Consider the following 26,831-nt stretch of genomic DNA (forward strand, 5'->3'; position numbering starts at 1 on the left):
ATAAAAATAGAAAACCAAGAACCTGTACTTATTGGTAGAATAATGATTGTACAGTACCTTTTAATTGATGCAGTTATGTGGCGGTACATAGAATAACATGCGGATTCCAATTTGATGTTACTGCATGACGATTGCAAGAATGTGATGGCGGCCGGCCCTGTGGGTTGTAGGCCTACAGCTGTGTAAACTTTAAGGTGCAATAAAGGTTTTTGAACAAAAAAAAAACAACAACAAAAAAAAGAAGTCAGATAGGCCCTCCCATAGCTCTTTGTCAGAGTGAGGGAGTTTTGTATTGCCATGTGGGTAAGAAAAGAGCTGATGAGTTTAAACAACTCTCGCTGTGTGTTAGCCGCTTCGGAGATGGAGGTTGCATTATATGCTTTTTGGGCCAGTCGGATAGCTGCTTGATATTTTTTGAGGACGACTTGGTAAACTGATTTTGCGCCCTTGTCATATTTGGATCGCAATTGTCTTTCTAACCTTTTAGGGCATCAGAAAACCAAGGCGTTGAGGGCTTAAGTCTCTGTGAGGAGTAGATGTTCAAAGGCGCAATGGTATCAATAGCCTTCATCAGCCAGCCATTGAAACACGAGATGTCCTGCTCTAAGTCGCAGGTCCTAAGACAGGTAGAGGTTTTAAGCAACTCCATAAGTATCGAGTTTGACATTTTGCTGTAGGGGGGCGGCCGTGGCATCATGGGGGCATTAGATAAGTGCACCTGATACAGCGAATGCAAGGCATCTAAAAAGTCTGCTATTTCTGCGCCTGTCATAACCTCTCTATTAGCATACATAGTCTGATAATAGCTGGCATGATGTTGGCTACTGCGCTTGGAGTAGTGAGCAGTATTCCCTGATCATCCCAAATTGTGAGAACCTGAACTGTTCTTCGGGCATTCTGGCATAGTCTATGTAGCAATTTTCCATACTTATCCCCAAGTGATATATCCTACTTTGGGAGGCCATCCAACCACCCTTGGCCTCCACCAAGATGACCCTCTGATACAACTGTTGGGCTAAGCCCAACTGCTGGCACGCCAACCCGCACTCGTTTCCTCAACCACACGTCTCTAGGTCCGCCATCTGTGCCTCAGTCTGTGATCATTCTGTCAACCGTCATTTGCGCTTAGTAGCGTAGATGCTAATGTTTATGCTACGTATGGTGGGCTTCATTGATTCCCACAATTTGATCTTGGAAGAGGCTATGTGAGGGAAAAATATTTGGTCACGGCGATGTATGCGTGTTTTATGTGTCAGGTTCCACAAATGCCACGGAGACAGCCTCCAGCGAGGAGGCACCGAGGGCCCACTGAAAGCCACAGTGCCACCGGAGAGTTATCCGATAATCCTCTAGGTAGGATCTCTACATTGGAAACTCTGTGGGTGTGGCCCTTCAGCACGAATAGGTAGTCAAGCCAGGAGAACAACTAATGCACAGTAGAATATAAAGTAAAGCCTGTGTCATTGGGCTGATACGCCCGCCACACGTTCACCAACCCCACTGCTTCTATCATGGACCTCAAGCGGGGCACTGGTACGTTGCCCACAAGCCCAGTTGCCCACCATCTGTCATACTCCGGAAGCATATCACCAGTCTAATCACCCCCTATGACAGCCAAACCTCCCGGCAGGGACCACCATACACCCACAACTCAATCCACAAAAGTCTGGCCAAGAGGTGGGGGGTGCAGACACAACCTTTAACAACAGATTCCCCGTGTAGTGTCCCAGACAGAAAGACAAATCTACCTTGTGCATCCACCAATGTCTTCAGGGCCTGGAATGGAACTCTGCGGTGTATAAGAATTGCAACACCCCGTGAACCCCTTGCAAGGCCCGAGTGATAAGTCTGAGCAAACCCAAAGTGAGCTTAACAGGGGATATTTGACCTAACAAGGTATGTCTCCTTCAACAAACGAATATCTGCATGTATTCGTTTGGCCTGACGGAGACAAGCCCCTCATTTCACCTTATCTAGGACAGCGCGAAAATTCCACGTGACAATATGGATCTTCCCTGTAGGGACAGCAGTATTTGCATCAGCCATCTGGGAGCAAGCTAATGGAAACCAAGCAATCCATGAGCAGGACACTTGTTAGGAAAGCACCGGACTCGTGCATGAAAAAGTTAACCGTAAGTAACCATGCCAATACCTCAGCAACATTGAAGTATCTGTCGCGGAAGGAGCCCAGAGCCAACACTAATGGGGGCTGGTGGCAGGCACATCAAATGGATCCCCATGTACCCCATCAACAAGTGGTCTCTCCGGAGGGCACCGGAGTGACATAAACCTGAGATGCATCCAAAGGTAGTACGCAATCTGCATGCTTAGATATGTAAGTTATCAATGCGGCCACCTTCCTTGGCGGAGGAGGCTGTGGAGGACTATTAGGCCCCGCCGACTGTCTCCTAAGTCTTACAATAGTCTTCAAGTCCCTCTTTGCGGGCCTCGAGCGCCTCAAAGAGCAGAATCTGTGGCAGCGCTTCTCCTTGGGTTTAGACTCCTGTTGGTGTCTATCACTGGAGGATGAATCAGAGTCAAGGCCCGGCAGGGTATGAGGCTTAACTGTAATTGCTTCATCTGCCCACACAAACGCATCCTCTGGGGTATCAAAGAATAGGGTGTGGGAGTTATAGACCACGGGCAGCCAGGTGGAGAATAGAACCATGTATTGAATTTTAAGATCATGGAGGCGGTTTTTTGCTGCTGTGAAGGACTGGCGCTGCTGGACCATTTTTGTGTAATCAGGAAAGATCATGATGCAATGTGATTCAAATAGTTATGTTTCTTGAGTTCTAGCCAGTTTAAGGATAACGTCTTGATCGTGGAAGTTAAGAATTCTGGCAATGACAGGGCTTGTCAGGTGCCGGAAGGGGATTTCTTTACTAGTGCTCTATGGGTCCGCTCAATAATGAAGTATGAGGAGAGAAAATTTGATGATACCCACCGAGTAATCCAATGGGCAAGAAACTTGCCCATATCCCTCTCACCCCTCCAGAAAGCCCACAAAGCGAAGGCTGTTGCGGTGGGACTGATCTTCAGCATCTTCCATTCGTGCAGTGAGCCCTTTGGTCATAGTCATGAGGGTACTAACTGTTTGCTGTAGTGTGGTAACTACTTCTTCAACATTAGAAACACGAGTCTCAGCAGCTCCACTGCTTTTCGAAGGCCCTGGCTCAGCAGAGTTACTTCAGACACAACTGCTCCAATCTTTCCGTCCAGCATGTCGCGAGCAAAAGAACAACTGATGGACAAAATGCTACACAAGGCAAACATTCATACCTAGTCACAAAGATCTGGGTTTAATCCATTGTTCTTTTGCTCATCACATCACCACAGTTTGGACTGAGCCATATGCAAATCAGTCTTGACCCTGCCCCTCCTGGGAGAAGTCCAGCTCGAACTGCCAAGCAAGATTCTTCTCCCTGGACTAGAAATAATCATCCTGGGACCGGTTTTGGTGTATCACCCCTCATCAGCCAGGCTAGCTTGAATCCAGTGGCGCAGTGAGCACAGGATCCATGTCTGGGCATACCCTTCCCACTTAGGACAATAAAAGCAAAAGGAACATTTGATGGGCAGAATGCTGAACAATGCAAACATTCACCCCCTGTCACAAAGATCTGGGTTTAATCCATCGTTCTTTTGCTCACCACACCAGTTTGGACTGGGTGATGGCAGCTAACAACACCGTGTTGTCCGTGTATTACCTTGAGCCCCACCAGTATCAACCCCTGCCACTCCAGCCCCAGTAAAACGGCCAATCGTGCTCCTTTTACTTGCAGGGCCTGGGGGCTTATCGTAAGTCATTGTCGGCGCTCGACATGTAAGAGTGTCTCAACAGCAAAGTCCTGAGGCTGTCTGGCACCCTGCAACCACAGACGTCTGTATTGAATACCCCCAGGAAGGATGCGAGCCACCAAAAGGTTGGGGTCATCTTGTCTACTGTGTAGTGGGCAGGCCCGCGATTGATGGGGACAAGTGGCGGCTACCAGCTGTGAATGGCAAGGACCAGAGGGGCCGCCCCCTACCACTAGCTCCACCGAGACCTTGCCTGGCCGCTTCTGCAGTCAGGAGTATGCCACCCCTGGCCCCTAATGGGGTCCTCACTTGGCAGTGGGCACGTAGTTGGACACCCGTGTCACCTCGCTGGTATTCCAGCACAGTCCTCAAGTTTCATCCGCAGGCTGTATTCAGCCACTGCAGCCAGTGATTCCCAGCCCACCGGGCCAGACGGGGCTGCCCAAGTCAATCCGGGCATGTTCAGCAAGAAAGGTCAAGACCTCTGCGTCTTCCCTCGTGGCCCTTCAGCAGCTGCATCGACGTTCCTCTGCAGCGCCCTGAGGTAATATAAATTTTGTGATTGATTGTGTCCCCTATCTTAGACCCCAACGACTCCGTGTACACGCTACAAGTACATGTATGATCCCTCCGCTTCAAGCTATGAAGACGCAAATACATTTGCGTCCAACGTTAACATGTCCTCTTTCAGATCCACCATGAATGGATCAAATAGTCCGTTCCTAAATATGCCATGCCAACGTCTTTATGTAGTGTACTTTACACGTTTTTCAGCTCTGGCGAAGTAGGCCCTGAATTCTGCCATCGAGTCTTTTCTTGCCCTCTGACTCTGAATCTCAAACCTGGGCCTGCATCTGTACCCGTGACCTCTGCTTTACTCCCTGTGCGGCTAACGGTGCTTGGTTCAGCCTGTTGCCTGCCAAGACTGTATTCAACCTTCGAATTATCTGCTCCACTCCTCGAAAATACATTCCTGTCTAGTAGTTTCACGTCAACATCCTTCCAGCTGCAGAGTAAAGGGCTTGGCCTCACTGTCTCTGTGCAAGTAATTCATGGCTCTGTTTCCATGGTAGGCCCATACCCTCCCTCGCCCCCTCGCATCTCATGCAGACACGTAGACGCTCATACACGCACTCGCAGTCAGTATAGAATAGCCTCTTGTCCGAGAGACCTTTTCCTTCCAGATAATACAGTTCCTTAAACATGAGATATTAGATACGATTTGGGATTAGGTTGATCTGACATCCAGACTTCTGTCTCCACATGTTGAGCTAAATGTCAAGTCCCCCTTCACCCCTCAAGTTACACGTACATTACACGTCATACTGCTGCGCACGCATCTCTGCCATGTATTTCTGCTGACACTGCCGGATTCACTCGTGGATCCGCCTACTTGTGACATAATGTTAAATGACGTTCTTGTTCACGCCTTCATGCACGCCTATTGTAACGCCTTTTGTATTACGTACCTGCACCCTTATCTCTCTTCTCAGCTGTTACGCCTCCTGCATATGCTTTTACTGTAATGCATTGACTATATATATGAATGCCTGTCAATAATGTATTGTCGCATACTTGCCTACCCGCATATGACTAATGACTCTGTCAGTCAGTCCCTTCCCGAACCTGCGTGGTGACGGAACGATATGCCACCTTGGCTCGAGCCAATATGCTAATCATCCAATTCCTTTTTAAGGAATAAAAACCCTTTTTGAGAAACCTCAAATATCACGGATTTTGCCTCTTATTTATTATGAGTTATTCTTATTGACTTTACCGCATAGAAATTCAGTATCAGGTAATTAAATTTACCACATAATTGGCGCCCGAATAGGGACCCCTCCCCCATCTCACCCGCCGGAGGTGCTTTGCAGGCTTAGTCCCCTGCCACAACCGGACGGAAACTACGCGTACCCGCAGGATTTCCTGTATCTCCCTCAGGCCAACGGAGGTGACTGAGGCCGCGATCGACACCCAGACGAGGCGGTAAGAAGTGCGGAGGATCCCGACCAGAGCCTAGCTGAGAGAGCAAGATCCGAGGTATACGGAGGCCCACCAGGTTCCGAAGTTCCGAAGTATCTGCGTCACGAGTCGAGTCTGAATCCAGTCCGAATCCAGTCGAGTCCAGTCCAGAGTTTCCGAGGCCTTCTGTTTCCGTGCTTCCCGGTGAGTACCGTTGCTGGGGACGCATCTAGACGTGCGCATTAGTTTGTGCCGGTCAAGACAGGTTTGGGTACACAGACCTGGTCTGCACTGTTTTAGACAGTGTATCTGTACTGTTTAGCAGTATATCCAGTCTGCACTGTTGAGCAGTGTATCTAGTATTATGCAGTTAGCGAGCTACATTCTAATTGTTATTGTTCATCTCAAAACGTTTTAATGTGTCTCAAAATGTCGTGGTATGAGTGATTGTTCGATCGTCATTTTTATGATTATTGTGTTCATTGTGTTCATATCTAAGTAAACACCAAGTAGCCAGATTTTTAAGATGCCGTTATTCTCCAAATTAAGACAGATAAAAACTAGAAAAGGGATACTCGAGGAAGCTGTTCCCATTCCACCTAGGGACACTCCAGGGTACTTTATGTACCACAAACACGGACTAGATGCCGTTCTATTTCTCGACTTATGGGTGGACTACACTAAAGATCTAGCAGAGAATCAGAGATGGCCCGCTGCAGGGACATGGGATTCAGATTGCATCATAAGAGTAGAAGAAGCATTACGGAAAAAGAAAGCCAGACAGTCACAGAAGGATGCCATCGAATTATGGCGTAAAGAATCGCATAGGCGTACAGAAAAAGCACTTAGAAAAGAAGAGAAAAGGAAAAAGGATTCAGACAAGGCCCAAGAAAACGTATTAGTTGAGGAGGGAATCCGAGTAAAAATAGAACAAGTAGACAGACAACTAAACACCCTTAGGAATGGTATGTATCCTCTCCTGGCCGAGGGTTTACCTAAGGCCACCCCGGAAGTATCGAAAGATCTACCACTTCCCATGCTCCCGACCAAAATGCATCCCAAAACCGCGAAGGACATTTTCCTTTCTTCCTATCTGGATGATGTAGCACCCGCATATGTTAATACTGCACCGCCGCGCACACCTCCTACTGGCGGCGCTCGACCCCGAGACAATCAGTCCCTACCCCCGCGACAAGCTACTCCTCCACCTCTTCCTCCCGTTCCGAATGTCCCTCCTGGTCTTCCTCCTGTTCTTCCAGTTCTTCCCGCACCCATTCCTCCCACCTTGCACCCGAACAACCCCTTTGGAGCCAGTGCCTCAGGAGGCGCGTCCGGAGGGGCGATAGGGTTCCAGACACCTCCACAAGTACAAAGATGGACTTACAGGGATCTAGCACAACAACATACACCTCGATCAGCCGATTTTGATGTAATAAAAGAGCGTCTCGGAGATTGTAGATATGATCCAGTACCCGGTAGAAATGATGAAAGATTAATACTAGCATCAGTACGACTAAGACGGGTCACCAACTTTTTGTTGACCCTACCCGGAATGGTTCAACATCTAGACAGAATATATCATTTCGTCCAAACAGGGCAAGGACCTGAGAGTATTAAGGAAGCCATGGCTCACCAGAAAGTTGACATACAAGCCAAGATATTACGGTTTTTTATAAACTGCTTAATAAGAGAACAAGATAGGCCGGGGATGGACCCGGAGGAAATGAAAGCACTTCATAGATGGGGTCAGAATATAGCAGACGGGAACCATGATAAACAGAATTGTATAAAAAACATGTATCAAAGAATCAGAAGCGTAGTAATAAAAATACATGAAACGAGACAGTTAGAACCAGAAAATGAATCAGACAAATTTGAGTCCTCAGAAGAGGAGCAACCAGAAGAAGGTACAGGACAAGCACAATTACCAGTTAGAGAAACGATAGCGTATGTAGGTAAAGGACGACCCTTTAATAATTCAATACGCCCAGTGCGTCCAGAAAGTAAAAGAATTTTTCAAGAAGCCATGTGTAATCCAAGAACTCCTGAACACTTATTTCAAGCTACTGATAACAGACTCCGAGAACGAATGGGGTACCATGTACTAGATTCTATGGATGAACAAGAATTAGCGAGGTCAGCAGTACAATGGGCTGACAGTCCCGAGAAATATAGTGATGATGCGTTAGCACACACATTTCTGAATATGACACCAAGTGAACAGCGTTTAGCTGGTACATACATGATACAACACCTACTTCTATTGTATAGAAGCCAACATTCCGATCCAGGCCCCCTGCCTGATATATTAGCAGAACTACTCATAAATAAGTGGAGAGGTCTAGGTACCGATCTAATTAAGGTAATTCTAGAACATCGGCACAGATATAGTGCCTTTCTATGTCCACAATCTGATTCAGCACACTCCATGGAAAGGAAGATGTATAACATGGATAGACAGAATCCGTTACGAGAAGTGCATCCAGTCCAAAATACCGATAATACACTTAGACGTGTTTTTGTGTTCACACCCATAACCAAAATAGAATTATTGGAAATGAAAAAACTAGTACCTAGCCATGATAAAGATCCCGCAGGTTTTCACCGTGAGATAAAAGACATGTTACTCATGGGTGACTATACTTATCCCGACCTTATGAAGATATTGAAAGTATTACTGCCTCCTGGTATTTATGAGAAACTTAAAGAAAAAGAATGGGAAGTGGGAAATGCAAAGATTGATTGGACTGCATTAGAAAACGAAGAAAATACTAGAATTCCAGGCCAAGGGCTTGGGGATAAGGTTAAAGCATTACCAGGATTGTTAGTACAAGTGTTGCCACGTTTATTAAGTACGAAAAAGGAAGATTGGGGTGCAATCTCAGCCTGTAAACAGAAACCTGATGAAGACACTAGTGATTTTTATACTCGATTTGAGAAATGTTTTGGTATTAATAGCGGCCTGAAACCAAGCAGCGAATCATATCCACACCTTTTTGTAACGAAATTAGTTGAGAATTCACTGCCCCAGGTTAAGAACAGAGTACTGAAAGTCGAAAGCACTTGGCAAGCTAACACCCCTTCACAAATGTTACAAATGTTACAGTACCACCAGAATAGAATTAGAGAAGAACAAGAACATGAACAAAGACGTATGAAAGACACGAAAATGAAAATGTTAGTTGCCCAGTCAGTTCCTGCTGATGGTCACAAAAAGGGTGCGACCCAGCCCAGTAATTCGACGGCTCCTGTTAAAGGGACATGTAACTATTGTAAACAGCCAGGTCATTATGTAAACGATTGTGCAGTTCTGAAACACAATATCTCCACGGGTAAGACCAAGGAGAGACCGCGCGTACCTAGACAAGATCAGGCCCAGCAACAAGCACCACAGAATATACAACATATTCCGCCTATGCCAGCTTCATCACAAACTGTAGCAGTGCCACAGCAACAGCCTATTACTGCAACACAGAACACGACACAACAGATGTACCAGTATGCACAGAATGACTACCCCGATTATCAGCGGTACACATGAAACAGCCTAGAGAGGGAGTTTGGCTTACCCCTTATTGAAGTTCCTGTAGATCAAGAAGGTCCTTATGTACACAGTCAAGTGTTAGGAAAAGACAGAAAGTTTTTAATTGACACAGGGGCAAGCAGGACCACCATCAGTCACAATGAGGTTCCAGGGGCACCCCTCTCAGGCTCACAGAATGTTTCCCTTGGATTTTCAGGAAAGCCTATTATTAATGAAGTATCCCAGCCACTTCCCCTTGCAGTTGGTCCTTTGACACGGACTACAGATTTATTGCTTACAAAATCATGTCCAGAAAACTTATTAGGTATAAAGACACTGAAAGCTCTAGGAGCTATAATATGCTGTTCTCCGGAAGGAGTACGATTATTCCTGCGAGATTTTAAAGGCCATTATGTATTAAGAGACATGGATCCCCGATTACAGAATGTACCTGCACACTTGTGGGCGCAAGGCCCCACTGATGTAGGTTGTATGCACATTACACCATATCGAGTTACACTCAAAGCAGGAGTGGTATTACCACGAATTCGACAATACAAGTTACCTCCAGATGCTGTAGTGGCTTTACTGAGAATAATTGACGAGCTCATTGCACAAGGAGTGGTCGTGGAAACCGACTCCAATGTATGTAATTCTCCTATCATTCCAGTTCTTAAACGTACTGATCCAAATGCACCACCTGTTTATCGATTAGTTATTGATCTGCGCGAATTGAATAAATGCATTGTGCCACAGTATCCTGTGGTTCCAGATATCTCTTCATTACTGACAGCTATTGATTCAGAAGCAACGTTCTTTACTGTAATTGACCTCAAGAACGCCTTCTTTAGCGTCCCAATTGATCCAGAAAGCCAATACTTGTTCGGATTCAGTTTAAATGGACGAAGTTTCAAATTTTCACGCGCACCTCAAGGATTCACAGAAAGCCCCAGCATCTATAGCCAAGCACTGAAAAGACAACTTGACAGTATCCACATGCCTGTTAACACCGCCCTACTCCAGTATGTCGATGATCTGCTGATCACCGCACGAAACGAACCCGAATGTGAAACTGCATCACTGACGGTTTTAAATTTCCTGGCTGACAAGGGGCACAAAGTTTCCCCTTCAAAGCTGCAATTCTGTGTTCAGCAAGTTGTGTACCTGGGTCACTTGCTGTCCAAAGTGGGGAGACAGCTCACGCCAGATCGCATCCAGTTAATTGTAAACATGTCACCACCGAGAACGCAAAAGGAGGTGCGGGCTTTCATAGGCCTCACCTCGTACTGCAGACAATGGATTCCCCAATATGCATTTCTAGCAAAGCCCCTCATTCAGTTGACAACTCAGGAGGCAGCGACATCGACTGTCCTCCCTTGGACTCAAGAACATACACAAGCTTTTGAAGACTTAAAGAAAGCCTTATGTCAAGCACCAGTTTTAGCAACACCATGTTACAGTAAGTCTTTTACACTTTTTGTTACAGAGCGTGAAGGTACTGCCTTGTCAGTCCTTACTCAGGAACAAGCAGGTTCACACAAACCGTGTGCTTACTTCTCTAGCACATTAGATCCAGTAGCCCAAGCTTTACCTGCATGTTTGAAATCAGTCGCAGCAACAGCTTTAGCAATCAGACAGAGCGATTCCATAGTATTAGGACATCAATTGACAGTACAAGTTCCACATTCTGTGGAAGTTCTTTTAAATCGTACACAGACCCAACACTTGACCATAGCAAGACTGACAGGTTATGAATTGACATTGTTTCAACCACACATAGAAATCAGACGCTGCAGCACATTGAATCCTACCACACTTTTGCCATTAAGTGGTGTAGACCCACTGAAGCATGATTGTATCGAGGTCATCACTATTACGACGAAACCCAGACAAGACTTGACAGATGTCCCATTACCAGACCCAGACCTGACACTTTACGTGGATGGTTCATGTATGAGAACAGGTACAGGAGAATTAGTGGCAGCCTACGCAGTCACGACAGACACTGAAGTTATAGAAACAAATTGTATTGACACCCTGTCAGCTCAAGCAGCAGAGCTCATCGCTCTGACACAAGCCTGTATTCAAGCCAAAAATAAGAGAGTTAACATATACACTGATTCACGTTATGCATTCGGAGTCGTTCACGATTTCGGAGTCCTCTGGCGAGAGAGAGGTTACTTGACTTCTCACGGTGCCAACATTCAACACGGTCCCCTCATTCAAGCCTTGTTAGATGCAATACATCTACCTACTGCAATATCTATCATGAAGTGTAAGGCACATACAAAAGTTACCGATACGATCTCCCAGGGTAACGACCTGGCAGACCGAACAGCTAAGCAAACTGCCCAGAATCGAATGCATACAACTGACTTGACAAAGACAATAGCTCCGACACAATCACACTGCATGACAGTCAAGGATCCCGCACATGATGTAATCGACATACAGACACATGCCACACCAGATGAAATTAGGAAGTGGACTGAACTAGGAGGGATCCAAACAGACCAGGGATGGATGACGAAGGGAAAATCTATATGGTTTCTCCCCGATTCTATGGTTCAAGTCATCATTAATACTATACATAGCCCAGCACATCTAGGAGAAAAAGCAATGCTAGATAGCATTCAACACATATGGTATAATAAGAACTTACGAGCCGCAGCGAAACAGAAAGTGCGTACTTGCATGATTTGTTGTCAGTTCAATCCAGGTAAAAGCATTCCTGTAGAGAAAGGTGGATTTCAGCCTCCTGATTACCCTTTTGAAGTCCTCCAGATGGATTACATCCAGATGGAACGTTGTCGAGGATTCAAGTATGTCCTCGTAGTCGTATGTGCACTTTCCCGATGGACAGAAGCATATCCAGTCCCAGATTACACTGCTCCGACCACTGCCAAGCAGCTGGTTCGTGAGTTCTTCCCACGGTATGGTTTGCCCCGTATCGTGTACTCAGATAACGGTCAGCCATTCTCATCCGAGCTTGTGAAACACATAACACTCCTGTTAGGGTATCAGTGGAAGTTCCACTGTGTCCGGCATCCCGAGGCAGCAGGTCTCGTGGAGCGCCATAATCAGACTCTAAAGATCCGACTTTCAAAAATATGTAGAGAGAAAGGCGTTGACTGGATAGTAGCCTTGCCAGTAGCCCTTTTCTATATGAGGATGGTTGCGCACTCTTGAACTGGGCTATCCCCGTATGAAGTGGTCTTCGGTAGGCCACCAAATATGTGGGGGACGCCTATACCTCGTAAAATCACAGATGTTGATTGCATTATGCTGACAGATTACCTTGCCTCCTTGATGTCTGCACTACAATCTTGTCGTTCACAGGTAGCTGCAGCCTTTCCCGACAACACCGAGGTGAAGCCCCATGAAGTGGTCCCTGGTGACTTCGTGTTCGTGCGGAACTTTGACCGGAGGAGTCCACTGGAGCCCCGCTGGCAGACCCCGAAGTTGGTTCTTCTGACGACAAGGACGGCTGTTAAATTGGAGGGCAGAAAAGGATGGCTGCACTCGAGCCACATCAAAAAATTTCACGGACTTCCTTCGGACTTGGACTATAAGCCCTGCCCTCCTCCACAAACTGACTCAAAACTCCCCCTGGTTGAGAAAACCGCCTCTGAAGAATATAGACTAAAGTTACGGTCTAGCAAGTCAGACAGTTTAATTGTTTAAGTCCTCCCCTAGGTGAATCGGTTAAATTAGTTTCTGACATGTATCCCCTAGACCGAGATAGAGAGAGAGATAGACAGAGACAACTCAAGAAACGTGCATATTGTAAATCACTTCGTAGTCACTGTATAGTGACATTATTAATTATGTTTTTTCTAAGCCTTCTTATTATTGCTGTTAGTATATTATTGCACATATACTACCCTATTTTCAAGCGTGCACAATCTGCTTACAATGTCACTGCCGAACATTCTTTTAGCGAATTACCTCCCCATGAATTGTCTTACAGACTTGCGCTGCGCAACAACACATTCATTAGTATGTTACATCACTCCCATCAGACTAACAATGCTACAAACTGCTGGATATGTGGCCGACTCCCTCCCTACCAGAAATACAAGGGAGTTCTGCCCCTCTTTCCGTACCCGTTCACTCACAATGGCTCCTGTGGGGCATGGTTTAGATTGATTAATTCCCTAGATTCTGACATTGCTGTTTACAATGGGAATTGGGTTTGGGGAAACCTGAACTTAGTTCTACTTAAAGTCTGTTATCCTGACAAGAAGGGACTTCCCACTAGAACAGGGACTGATCTAGAAAATGAAGTATATGGATTAGGTAATTACACAATTAACCTCATGATTCTAACTGTTGAATCCGAAGTCGTACCAGTATTGCCTGCTATGTCAGTGTTACCAGTCAAAGGTGAATTATGTATTAGAAAAATTGGTTCCATACACTTAGATCATAGTAAATGTACTACTGTGATCGACTTCAGTGATCAAGGCAAATCCACGTTTAGAGCTACTCGTCATTCCTACTTTGTCTGTGGCCATACCGCATACATACGTTTGCCTCCAGATTGGGATGGTACCTGTTACATTGCATTCCTTCTGCCACCTGTTTTCCTAGCTCCTCCTGATTATCACAGAAATACTCATCTAGTAAACAATAGACTCCGAAGAGATCTCCCGATTGTCGACTACACTGAAACGGCATGGGAGCAATACACAGACTTCAATAAAGGTTTCTTCCCCTACATAGGTACTGTTACTAATAGTAAACTGATACGTAGATTAACTAGAACTCTCGAAGCAGTAGTGAATGAAGCTACTTCCGCTCTAGGTAACCTAACAGAGGAACAGTCTGCCATGCGGGTTGTTGTTCTTCAAAATCGTCTCGTCATTGACGTCATCCTAGCTGATAGGGGTGGAGCTTGTAAGGTCATCGGGTCAAGTTGCTGTGTTTTCATTCCAGAAAACGCGCCAACGGTATATAAAGCTATAACACGTCTCCATAAAATTGCAAGTCTGATACATCAGAATCCAGGCACCTGGACTTGGTCCGGTTGGTTCTGGACAACGTTGACTGCTTGGGGATGGAAGATCCTATCCTTCCTAGGCATTGGCCTTCTCATAGTATTCAGTTGCTGCCTGTGTTTACAATGTGGACCGGCGATTTGCGGCCTGTGCGCCACATCATGTATTCCGCATTCAAATTCCCATTCAAAAGGTCAAAAGAAGAAAGAAGAGCAAATGATGTTACATGAACAGATTGATCGATTCATGCAGATCGATATATCATGAAGGGTCCGTAGGGGACAAGGAGGGAATGAGGTAATATAAATTTTGTGATCGATTGTGTCCCCTATCTTAGACCCCAACGACTCCGTGTACACGCTACAAGTACATGTATGATCCCTCCACTTCAAGCTATGAAGACGCAAATACATTTGCGTCCAACGTTAACATGTCCTCTTTCAGATCCACCATGAATGGATCAAATAGTCCGTTCCTAAATATGCCATGCCAACGTCTTTATGTAGTGTACTTTACACGTTTTTCAGCTCTGGCGAAGTAGGCCCTGAATTCTGCCATCGAGTCTTTTCTTGCCCTCTGACTCTGAATCTCAAACCTGGGCCTGCATCTGTACCCGTGACCTCTGCTTTACTCCCTGTGCGGCTAACGGTGCTTGGTTCAGCCTGTTGCCTGCCAAGACTGTATTCAACCTTCGAATTATCTGCTCCACTCCTCGAAAATACATTCCTGTCTAGTAGTTTCACGTCAACATCCTTCCAGCTGCAGAGTAAAGGGCTTGGCCTCACTGTCTCTGTGCAAGTAATTCATGGCTCTGTTTCCATGGTAGGCCCATACCCTCCCTCGCCCCCTCGCATCTCATGCAGACACGTAGACGCTCATACACGCACTCGCAGTCAGTATAGAATAGCCTCTTGTCCGAGAGACCTTTTCCTTCCAGATAATACAGTTCCTTAAACATGAGATATTAGATACGATTTGGGATTAGGTTGATCTGACATCCAGACTTCTGTCTCCACATGTAGAGCTAAATGTCAAGTCCCCCTTCACCCCTCAAGTTACACGTACATTACACGTCATACTGCTGCGCACGCATCTCTGCCATGTATTTCTGCTGACACTGCCGGATTCACTCGTGGATCCGCCTACTTGTGACATCATGTTAAATGACGTTCTTGTTCACGCCTTCATGCACGCCTATTGTAACGCCTTTTGTATTACGTACCTGCACCCTTATCTCTCTTCTCAGCTGTTACGCCTCCTGCATATGCTTTTACTGTAATGCATTGACTATATATATGAATGCCTGTCAATAATGTATTGTCGCATACTTGCCTACCCGCATATGACTAATGACTCTGTCAGTCAGTCCCTTCCCGAACCTGCGTGGTGACGGAACGATATGCCACCTTGGCTCGAGCCAATATGCTAATCATCCAATTCCTTTTTAAGGAATAAAAACCCTTTTTGAGAAACCTCAAATATCACGGATTTTGCCTCTTATTTATTATGAGTTATTCTTATTGACTTTACCGCATAGAAATTCAGTATCAGGTAATTAAATTTACCACAGCCCGGTGAATGGATGCCGACACACCGCGCAGCCGCAGTTACACTAAGCACAGTCTGGGAGGCAATCTAAGCCCATACAGTTCCCTGGGCTGCTGGCCAACCCAAGCTGCCCAGTTCCCATGGCTAGCAGTCAACAACAGCGCCAGGTCGTCAAGAGCCAGTGGGCCATCTCTGAGAGCCTGTGGGGCTAGTCCGGTGGCAGTAGGCTCAACAACTCCACACGACCATCGACTCCACCAAGGCTGCTCAGCCGCCCGGCCTGGCATCGAGAGGCCAAACGTCAAAGCTTCTCCCCTGCGCTTTTTGATCCTGGGCCGCCGCCCACCCGATCTCCATCCAATCTGACTTGGGAAATGGTGTCAGGGGACGTATGGCCGAAAATCTGGCAGAATAAGGCAGGAATATGAGGTGACTGCTGGAGCTCGCCTAGAAGAACAAGTTACTTACCTTCGGTAACGCTTTTTCTGGTAGATACAATATCTGCCTGTGAATTCCTCACCTTGTGAATATCCCCTGCGTTAGCAACATTCGGAAACTCTTTTGTAGCTTCGCGCCGACGTGGAACCGGACGTCATAGAGGCACGGCATCGCTCGCGACTCCGCCGACGTCACCAACGCCTATAATAGGCCCACGCCAGCGTGATGACATCAGTTCCGCCCTTTTTTCCGTGCCTTCGAGGCACACGGACGGACCAATGACAGTAGACATAAACACAGTATACGCAGTACCAATATCAAGGTAACACACACAATGTGAAGTAAATGCAATAAAACATTTGACAATTAAATAAATACATAATAGAAACACTGGCATAGAAGAGTGGACAACGGGGAGGCGGGTGGGTCAGTGAGGAATCCACAGGCAGATATTGTATCTACCAGAAAAAGCGTTACCGAAGGTAAGTAACTTGTTCTTCTGATAGATACATCTGTCGTGTGGATTCCTCACCTTGTGAATAGAGTCCCACAGCAGTCCCCACTCCCAGAGGAGGGTGTCCACTCTTCTAAACCAGAAAATCCTGAAGGACAGAGCGCGCAAAGTGGCCGTCCCTCCTCACCTCGGAATCCAAGCAGTAATGCTTCGCGAAAGTGTGGAGGGAAGACCAAGTTGCCGCCCTACAAATATCCTCTACTGGAACACCTCTAGCCAATGCAGAGGTTGACGACTTAGCTCTTGTAGAATGAGCCCTTAAACCCTCTGGAGGTTCCTTACCGGCCAAAGAGTAGCAGATCTGTATACAGAGGACGATCCATCTTGATAAAGTTCTTTTATGGACCGCTCTTCCTTTCTTGCAGCCAGCAAAGCCAATGAAGAGCTGGTCATCCAACCGACAGTCTTTAGATCTGTCCAAGTAAAAGGACACCGCCCTCTTGGGGTCCAGACGGTGCAACCTCTCCTCCTCTTTGGAAGGGTGTGGGGGAGGATAAAAGGTAGGGAGGGTAACAGATTGACCAAGGTGGAAAGGAGTTACCACCTTAGGCAGAAAAGCAGCCCTGGTCCTAAGAACCATTCGATCAGCATGAATGGACAGGAATGGGGGCTTGGAACTAAGAGCTTGAAGCTCACTAACCCTCCTTGCCGAGGTTATTGCAACGAGGAAAACTGTCTTAAGGGTCAAAAGCCTCATAGGACATTTGTGGAGAGGCTCAAAGGGAGCACCCATCAAAAAGGTCAAAACAAGATTTAAGTCCCACTGAGGCACAATGAAAGGAGAAGGAGGGAACTTATTTGTGAGGCCCTTCAAAAACCTAAGAACAACAGGAGACTTAAAAAGAGACGGCTGGTCAGGCATACAGAGAAATGCCGACAGCGCAGAAAGATAGCCCTTCACTGTGGCAACAGCAAGCCCTTGCCGCGCCAGAGAGAGAGCGAACTGAAGAACATCAGATAAATGGGCTCTCAAAGGATCTAAAGACTTCTCTCCACACCAAGTGACAAATTTAGACCACCTATATGAATAAATGGACTTAGTGGAGTCACGTCTGGCTGACAAGATGACATCCACCACGTCAGGCGGGAGAGAAAAAGAACTCAGGTTGCCCCGTTCAATCTCCAGGCATGAAGGTGTAAGGTCTGGAGGTGGGGGTGTAAAACCTGCCCCTCCATCTGGGAGAGGAGATCTGCCCTTTGAGGGAGACGGAGCGGCGGGTGAGAGGAGAGGTGGAGAAGGTCTGAGTACCACACCCTTCTTGGCCAATCCGGGGCGACCAATATGACTTGGGCCCGGTCTTGGCGAATTTTTCTCAGAACCCAAGGAATCAAAGGTATGAGAGGAAACGCGTAAAGGAGTCGTCCTTCCCAACTCAACTGAAACGCAGCCCCCAAGGCTCCTTGCATCGTATACTGGAGACTGCAGAATAACGGGCAGTGAGCATTCTCCAGAGTTGCGAACAGGTCCACCTGAGGAGTCCCCCACGTCCGAAAGACGTGACGAACCACCTCCGGATGAAGCCTCCACCCGTGATCGGCCGAAAACTGCCGACTGAGACTGTCTACACGAAAGTTCTGTACTCCGGCCAGATGATTCGCCATCAGACAAATCTGATGGTCCTGAACCCAGGACCAGAGACGCAGAGCCTCTCTGCAGAGACACTGCGACCCCACTCCTCCCTGCTTGTTGATGTACCACATCGCGGTCGTGTTGTCCGTAAGGACCTGAACCGACAGACCACGAAGGGAAGGGAGGAAGGCCTTGAGCGCCAGACGTATCGCCCGCAACTCTAGAAGGTTGATATGAAGCAACCTTTCCTCCGGAGACCAAAGACCCTTGACCTCCAGATCCCCCAGATGAGCACCCCACCCTAGAGTGGATGCATCCGTTATTACTGTGGCCACTGATGGAGGAAGTTGAAAAGGCTTTCCTTGCGACAGATTGCCTTCCACGCTCCACCAAGATAGATCCGCTGCAGCTTCTCTGGAGATACTCACTGACTCCCTGAGATCTCCGTTGTGTTGATACCACTGCTTGCGGAGGCACCACTGGAGCGCCCTCATGTGCCAGCGTGCATGGTTGACCAATAGAATGCAAGAAGCCATCAGACCGAGCAGACGAAGGACCTTCAGGACTGGAACAACCGCTCCATTGAAGAACAAAGGAATCATTTCCTGTATGTCGCGAATCCTTTGAGGAGGAGGGAATGCATGACATACAGTAGTGTCCAGTACCGCACCTATGAACAGGTTGCGCTGGGAGGGCACCAGGTGAGACTTGGGTACATTTATCGAAAAACCCAACCTGTGCAACAACTGAGTTGTCACTTGCAGATGATGGAGCACCTTCTCCGGCGACTCCGCTTTGATCAGCCAGTCGTCCAGATACGGGAACACAGGTATCCCTGACCTTCTGAGATGTGATGCCACCACAGTGATCACCTTGGTAAAGACTCGAGGCGCAGTATAAAGACCAAAAAGAAGGACCGCAAACTAGTAGTGTTGCGACCCAACCGTGAAACGGAGATACTTTCTGTGCGACTTCAGGATTGGGATATGAAAATACGCATCCTGCAAGTCGAGCGACACCATCCAGTCTTCTTCCAGCAGTGCTTGAAGAACCTGTGCAAGGGTGAGCATCTTGAACTTCTCCTGTTTCAGGTAAAGGTTCAGGATCCTGAGATCCAGAATCGGCCGAAGCCTGCAATTCCTTCTTGGGGATCAGGAAATACCGGGAGTAGCATCCCTGACCCCTCTCCTGCTCCGGCACCACCTCTATCGCACCTTTTCGAAACAGTGCCAGGACTTCTTCCTGCAGGAGAAGCAGGTGGTCCTCCGAACAATAACCCTGGCAAGGAGGATAATTTGGGGGAAACTCCCGAAAAGGAAGCGCATACCCATTCTCTACAAGATTGAGAACCCAAAGATCCGATGTTATCAATTCCCAATCTTGAAGAAAATGGGTATGCCGGCCCCCCACTGGGCCCACATGAACCGGAATGGCAGATCTAGGGCTGCTTTGCTGTGGAGGCTGGGGGGTGGGAAGGGGAAGAGGAGAAGGATGAGGAAGCGTTACGGCCCGAGCCCGGGACCTCTGCTTGCCTCTATAAGATCTATACAACGTGTTTTGCTGCTGCTGCGGCTGCTGCTGGGTTGACTTATAGGCTCGAAAAGAAGATCTGCCAAATCCTCTTGAACGTCTACCAAAAGTGCCCCTGGACTGAAGGCCCAACGACTTCGCAGTCGCCCTGCTGTCTTTAAAGCGTTCCAAGGCAGTGTCCGCTTTTTTCCCAAACAAACCAGACCCGTCAAATGGAAGATCCATCAATGCCGCCTGGACATCTGTGGAAAACTCACTTGACTTCAGCCATGCAGCTCTTCTTGTGGCTACGGAAGAACCCATGACCCTAGCCACAGAGTCTGCCGTGTCCAATCCACTTCGAATAACCTGCCTTGCTGCAGCTTGAGTATCAGAGATTACCTCTTGGAAGTCTTTCCTACTCTCCTCAGGCACCTTGGGCATAAGAGCGTGGATGTAACGCCCCATCAAGCAGGTAGCATTTGTGGATTTCAAAGCCATACTGGCAGAAGAGAAAACCTTCTTAGCAGCCTGATCCTGCTTTCTCCGCTGGGACCTGCGGAAATGCACCCGTAGATCTTTTGGAACATGCAGCCTGCACCACCAAACTCTCTGGTAGAGGATGAGAGGATAAAAATTCCGGGTCTTCAGGAGCTGTCCTATATCTCCTAGCTACTGCCCTAGACACAGCAGGAGCCAATACAGGTTTTTTCCAAATCTCCAAAATTGGATCCTTTAAGGCATCATTAAAAGGCAACAATGGTTCAGACACTGAAGAAGGTGAATGAAGGACCTCCTTGAGCAGATTAGATTTAAATTCTGCAGTTGGAAGAGCAATGTTCAACAAGCCCGCAGCCTTCTTTATCACTACATGATAAGGCGTCACATCCCTTGAGGGTTCATCAGAAACCGAAGCAAGGTCCCAATCAGGTGACAGTTCCAGGCCACTAGCAACAGAAAGGTCCTCAAAAGGATCCTCAGAATCCTGTAGTTCGCCTTCCTCCAGATTCTCCTCATGATATCTTTCCTCCTCCATCAACCTCTGGGCCTCACGCCTTGATCTTTGCTTCACATTCGAAGCCGACGGATCCGCAATCGACTCCGACGGAGCCGGAGCCGGCGTCGAACCCGACGTCGGACGAAGAAGAGATCCACGACGTCGATCAGGGTTCGGCTTCAAAGTTGATGGGACTGGCGTCGACGGAATCGGAGACGCCGACCTCGGCGTCGAAGGCTTCGGAGTTGAAGTCCTCGCCGGATTCGGATAATGCCAATGCGGCGTCGGAGCTGGCATAAAGGGCATAAAGGGCGCAGGTGCATAGGATTGAGGAACACCCAGACCATATGCCATCGGACCCATAGGACCAGCAGGAGCCCCAGAGGGATACATAGCCCTTGAATAAATTTCGAACATCACATTCAGAAAATGCAAAGGATCCTGACCCGGACCTGGGAAGGCTGGATACGAACCCCCAGGCGGATCTCGAGGGCGCGGAGTCGAAGCGGCGTCGACCTCCACTTCAGGCTGGTGCACCGGAGTCGACAGACCTTCGGGCTACGGAGCCTCTCCCTCTCCAACCACCTCCTCCTCACCTTCATCCTCCTGACCTGAAGGATGGGATGGGTCCGGAGATGGAACAGCTTTCTGCTTTGGCAAACTCGGTGAATTCGCATCAGACGCCTCAGCCTCGGCATCCTGTTCCTCCGAAGCCGAAGAAACCACCACCTTCTCGACCAGCTTCACCTGCGACTTCGGCTTGGAACCCGACTCCTTTCTCGATCGATGTTGGGATTCATGGGTTCTCTTTTCATGCTTCTTCCTCGAAGACCTTGAAGCATGGGCTGAGGACGAATCCGATCGCGACCTCGAGCGAGACCTTGACTTCGAGCGCCGAGTCCGCGATCTTGATTTCTTCTTTTCTTTTCCTTCTTTAAACTTGGCAACCAGAAGTTTTGCTTCCCTTTCCCGGAGGGCCTTTGGTGTCATCTTCCTGCAGGATTGGCAGTCCTCGAGTTCGTGGTCGGAGCTCAGACACCACAAACAGCATTCATGCGGATCTGTGATGGACATCACCTTATTACATTCTCCGCAGGCCTTAAACCAGGTCTTCTTCGAAGACATGTTGAAAGAAAGTGAAGACAAAGAGACTAGAAACAAATAGCAAGTAACAAAGTTACAGCCAAGGCTACAGACGATCCCAGAAAACCGTTAGCGTCGACGACGCGGAAAAAAGGGAACTGATGTCATCACGCCGGCGTGGGCCTATTATAGGCGTCGGTGACGTCGGCGGAGTCGCGAGCGATGCCGTGCCTCTATGACGTCCGGGTCCACGTCGGCGGGAAGCTACAAAAGAATTTCCGAATGTTGCTGACGCAGGGGATATTCACAAGGTGAGGAATCCACACGGCAGATGTATCTATCAGAAATTGTCTGCCATGTTGGACCGCTAGACCACACCCCTCACAATTAAAAACACAGAACAGTTCCAAGATTAAAACAAACACAAGGTGATTTAAAAGTATGTGGACGAAACTAACGCTGCTCATCCACAGCATCGTCTGATTAAAATAGTGTCTGGCTATTGAACAATTAGAGCCCAACCAAAGAAATTGGTGGCTCTGCGTTGGATCAAAAGAATGTCAATCAAGTTCTGTGTGTCATATGTTTTAGGGACATCACATAACAGATTAGTTTGGGGGTGAGAAAAAGGTGAAAGTGAGACGTGTAGAAAAACATTGTTTCATAGAATAGCTAAGAAATCTTTTCATTGTAGTTCTATGTACAGGCGCCCCTGGACTTTAATGACATCACAAATCCACCCTCTGACTATACATCCATCGCCCAAGGCAATAGTCCATCTCCTGGGTACCATGATAGTCCTAGCGTGAAGAAGATGGTCATGAAGAGTCTTCTGTGACATTTGTTGGTGTTTTTTAAAAGATGTATGGGGATAGAGTATAGGCTGCCACCCAGGACATTGCATCCTGTTGTTGACTCCTACATCACTTCCAATTGTTGTCTTCTCCATCACTTCCTTCGGCTAACTCTTACCGTTTGCTTCTATTTGAGACCGTTTCCCTTTTTCTAACATTACCTACTGTCTCTTGCTATACCATCAAATCCTAACCATGTCTAATACATTATTTCTTGTGCCCAACTGGATTATTACTTCCTGTGCATGGCCCAGAATTCTCTGTTGCTCTACATTTCACTCTCTTCCATTATTTCTTGATTTTGGCTCATCTATTAATTCCTGGCAAATGTTATGTAACTCTTAATATTTCTGGATTATCCAGCACTTTATGAGATAGCTCCTCTACTTTAAATCTTCCATTAGGGTCTGCCCCTGGTTTAACCACAATTTCCTCTTCCTGACACTTCATTACTTCCAGTACCTTGCTGCTCATCATTTCTTGTCATGAGAAAGAGTTGAACATGTCTGAACTGGGGTGGCGGAGTGAGCTAAAGAATGATGATGGATTAAACCCAGATCAGTTGGCTGGGGGTGAGTGCTAGCAATGTTCAACACTCCGTCCATCATCCCCTTTAGTTTTGCTTTGTTTGCCCTAAGTAGGCAGGGTATGCACAGACGTGGGTCCCTTGCTCACTTTGTCACTGGATTCAAGCTAGCCTGGCTGATGACAGCTGATTAGCCAAAAACCGGCCCCAGGATGCTTGTTTCCGGTCCAGGGAAGACATGGCTTGGCAGTTCGGGCTGGACTGTTCCCATGATGCACAGGATCAGACTGATTTGCATATAGCCATGTCTGAACTGGGATGGTGGAGTGAGCTAAAGAATGATGAGGGATTAAACCCAGATCAGTTGACTGGGGGTGAGTGCTTGCAATGTTCCACACTCCGTCCATCATCCCCTTTGGTTTTGCTTTGTTCGCCCAAAGTTGCCAGGGTATGCCCAGACGTGGGTCCTTGCTCACTTTGCCCCTGGATTCAAGCTAGCCTGGCTGATGACGGCTGATTAGCCAGAAACCAGTCCCAGGATGCTTGTTTCCAGTCCAGGGAAGACATGGCTTGGCTGTTCAGGCTGGACAGTTCCCATGAGGCACAGGGTCAGACTGATTTGCATATGGCTGGTCTGAACTGGGGTGGCTGAGTGCGCTAAAGAATGATGATGGATTAAACCCAGATCATTTGACTGGGGGTGAGTGCTTGCTATGTTCAACACTCCGTCCATCATCCCCTTTGGTTTTGATGAGAAAGAGTTGTGTCATCTGCTTGTCTTCAGCAATGCTTTCTGTGCATGGCTTTTATAATACTGCCGCTCTTTGGCTCTCCCATCACTTTCTACCTCGAGTTCCTCCTGATTTCATTTTGTGGTGCCCGTCGCCTCTATCATTACCTCTCCATGGATCATTGCCCCTGGCCTCCAATCACTTCCTGTCCTTAATGCATTCATCACTTCCGATCCTTACCTCCTTCATCTTTTCTTCTCTTTGTTGCTCAATCATTTAATGTCTTCTTCTATGACTATCTTGCCCTTCGTTACATGTTCCTCAGTCTTCCAACATTTCCTGCTCCCTTCTCTTCCTCTGTTGATGCTTCAAACCTCCCCAACGGGATCTTGTTAATGTAGCTATCCCCTGCATCATTTCCTGTTATACTTTTTCCCTGCTAACCCTTTAGAACCCAGAATGCATTGCTTAATAGGCGCTCTTTGCTGCTTGCTGAATCCCTATTCATTTCCGATGATTCAATATCTTATCTTGCAGTCCATCCTACCACCAAATTGAACATTTTCTACTCTGCTTTCTGGCCCTTTCATCTTCATCTCAACTTAAATGCATACGTCACAGTACATAATGTTACGTTATGTTACATTATCCTTAAGTGGGAAAGCACACCGCACATCATTGATATGCATGGGCCGGCATGCAACAATGGAACCAGTTCCCCAAGTTCTTACCTTCAAGGGACACGCTCTTCACGGCCTCTACTATGGTGTTATAGTTTGTGTTATCAGTCTCCACCACCTGCACAGAGGAAACAACAATGATGAGATTCAGAGCTTGGAAGAGAACTGTAGAGCATGGCCTAGTACCACCAAGGCCACCTGGGTATCTCCGAGGCCGCTCATGCGACTTTAAGATCACCCTAGAGTCACCTAGGACAGTCAGTACCAGAGGGAGCAGGAGGACCAGGAGCAGGAGGACCAGGAGCAGGAGGACCAGGAGCAGGGTGACCAGGAGCAGGAGGACCAGGAGCAGGAGGGCCAGGAGCAGGAGGACCAGGAACAGGAGGACCAGGAGCAGGGTGACCAGGAGCAGGAGGACCAGGAGCAGGAGGTCCAGAAGCAGGAGGACCAGGAGCAGGAGGACCAGGAGCAGGAGGTCCAGGAGCAGGAGGACCAGGAGTAGGGTGACCAGGAGCAGGAGGACCAGGAGCAGGAGGTCCAGGAGCAGGAGGACCAGGAGCAGGAGGACCAGGAGCAGGAGGACCACCAGGAGCAGAAGGACCAGGATCAGGGGGACCACCAGGAGCAGGAGGACCAGGAGCAGGAGGACCAGGAGCAGGGGGACCACCAGGAGCAGGAGGACCACCAGGAGCAGGAGGACCAGGAGCAGGAGGACCCCCAGGAGCAGGAGGACCAGGTGCAAGAGGACCAGGAGCAGGAGGATCAGGAGCAAGAGGACCAGGAGCAGGAGAACCAGGAGCAGGAGGACCATGAGCAAGAGGACCACCAGGAGAAGGAGGACCAGGAGCAGGAGGAACAGGAGCAGGAGGAACAGGAGCAGGAGGACCAGGAGAGGCCAGGATGAAGACCAGGAGGTTGAGAAATTGGACCAAGAATAGGAGGAGGAGCAGAAGAAGGAGGAGGATCAGGCAGCAGACCATAAGATCAGAAGGAGGACCAGGAACAGGAGGATCAGAAGCAGGGTGACCAGGAGCAGGAGGACCAGGAGCAGGGTGACCAGGAGCAGGAGGATCAGGAGCAAGAGGACCAGGAGCAGGAGAACCAGGAGCAGGAGGACCATGAGCAGGAGGACCACCAGGAGAAGGAGGACCAGGAGCAGGAGGAACAGGAGCAGGAGGAACAGGAGCAGGAGGACCAGGAGAGGCCAGGATGAAGACCAGGAGGTTGAGAAATTGGACCAAGAATAGGAGGAGGAGCAGAAGAAGGAGGAGGATCAGGCAGCAGACCATAAGATCAGAAGGAGGTCATGGACCAGGAGGTGGATGAGGACCAGAGGAACTGGACCAGGACCTGAAGGAGGAGCAGGATCATGGGGAGGACGAGGAGACAGAGGATCAGGACACAGAAGAGTAACGCACTAGAGGAACGGAACAGGACCCTGAGGAGGACTAGGATTAGGGGAGGATCAGGACCCAGAAGAGTAACTGACTATAAGGATAACTAAAACAAATATCAAGTAGAGGACGGTGGGTTAGGAGTAGGAGGCAGAGGCAGAGGATAGGGCCGAGAGCGCTCAAGAAGGATCAAGATGAGGAGGACCAGGAGAGTGGTGACGAGGAGGAGAAGGGTCAAGAGTGGGAGAAGGGCATGGAGGAAGAGGATGAGGAAGAGCATATGGACCAGGAGAAGAAGACAGATCAGAACAAAGAAAAGAAACATGCAGAAGAAGGCCAACGTGATGATAGGCCACCCCCATGAGGGCACACCCTTATGTATGATTCTTAATTACTGGTCTCAGGGCACCACCCCTTTAGAGACCCCCGTCTTTCTCAGCACTCTGTAGCCAGTGCTTATCCCACTCCACTATCTTCCAATGCAGGCGGCTACCATCTAAGTGAGCCAGGACAGCTTAAGTGTCACATTTTCCCTTGCTACCTATCTCTTGGGGAGGCAGCATTTTCAGTACTAAGGTATAGGCTGCCATTGGCTCCACCCTTCATGACATGGTCCCTCCTGACTCTGTCCTGTGCATGCAGGGAAACAAGAGAAAGCACCAAAACAAACACTCCTTGTCCCCGCAGATTCAGCCAAATTT

General features: G+C 48.0%; 1 protein-coding gene and 1 pseudogene across 1 annotated transcript in view; one reads left to right on the forward strand and one right to left on the reverse strand.

The window, feature by feature from the left end:
* The window catches only part of LOC147678979 (carbonic anhydrase 15-like), a 175,767-nt gene that overhangs the window by 23,323 nt on the left and 125,613 nt on the right, over window positions 1-26,831 (reverse strand). The window contains exon 6 of the mRNA XM_086942696.1: window positions 24,788-24,854. Within this exon, the coding sequence (XP_086798822.1) occupies window positions 24,788-24,854 (67 nt within the window). The remainder of the gene's footprint in view (window positions 1-24,787; window positions 24,855-26,831) is intronic.
* On the forward strand, window positions 25,239-26,494 carry LOC147678980 (uncharacterized; annotated as a pseudogene).

This window comes from Lissotriton vulgaris, chromosome 11 (assembly GCF_964263255.1).
Source record: "Lissotriton vulgaris chromosome 11, aLisVul1.2, whole genome shotgun sequence".
Lineage (NCBI taxonomy): Eukaryota > Metazoa > Chordata > Amphibia > Caudata > Salamandridae > Lissotriton > Lissotriton vulgaris.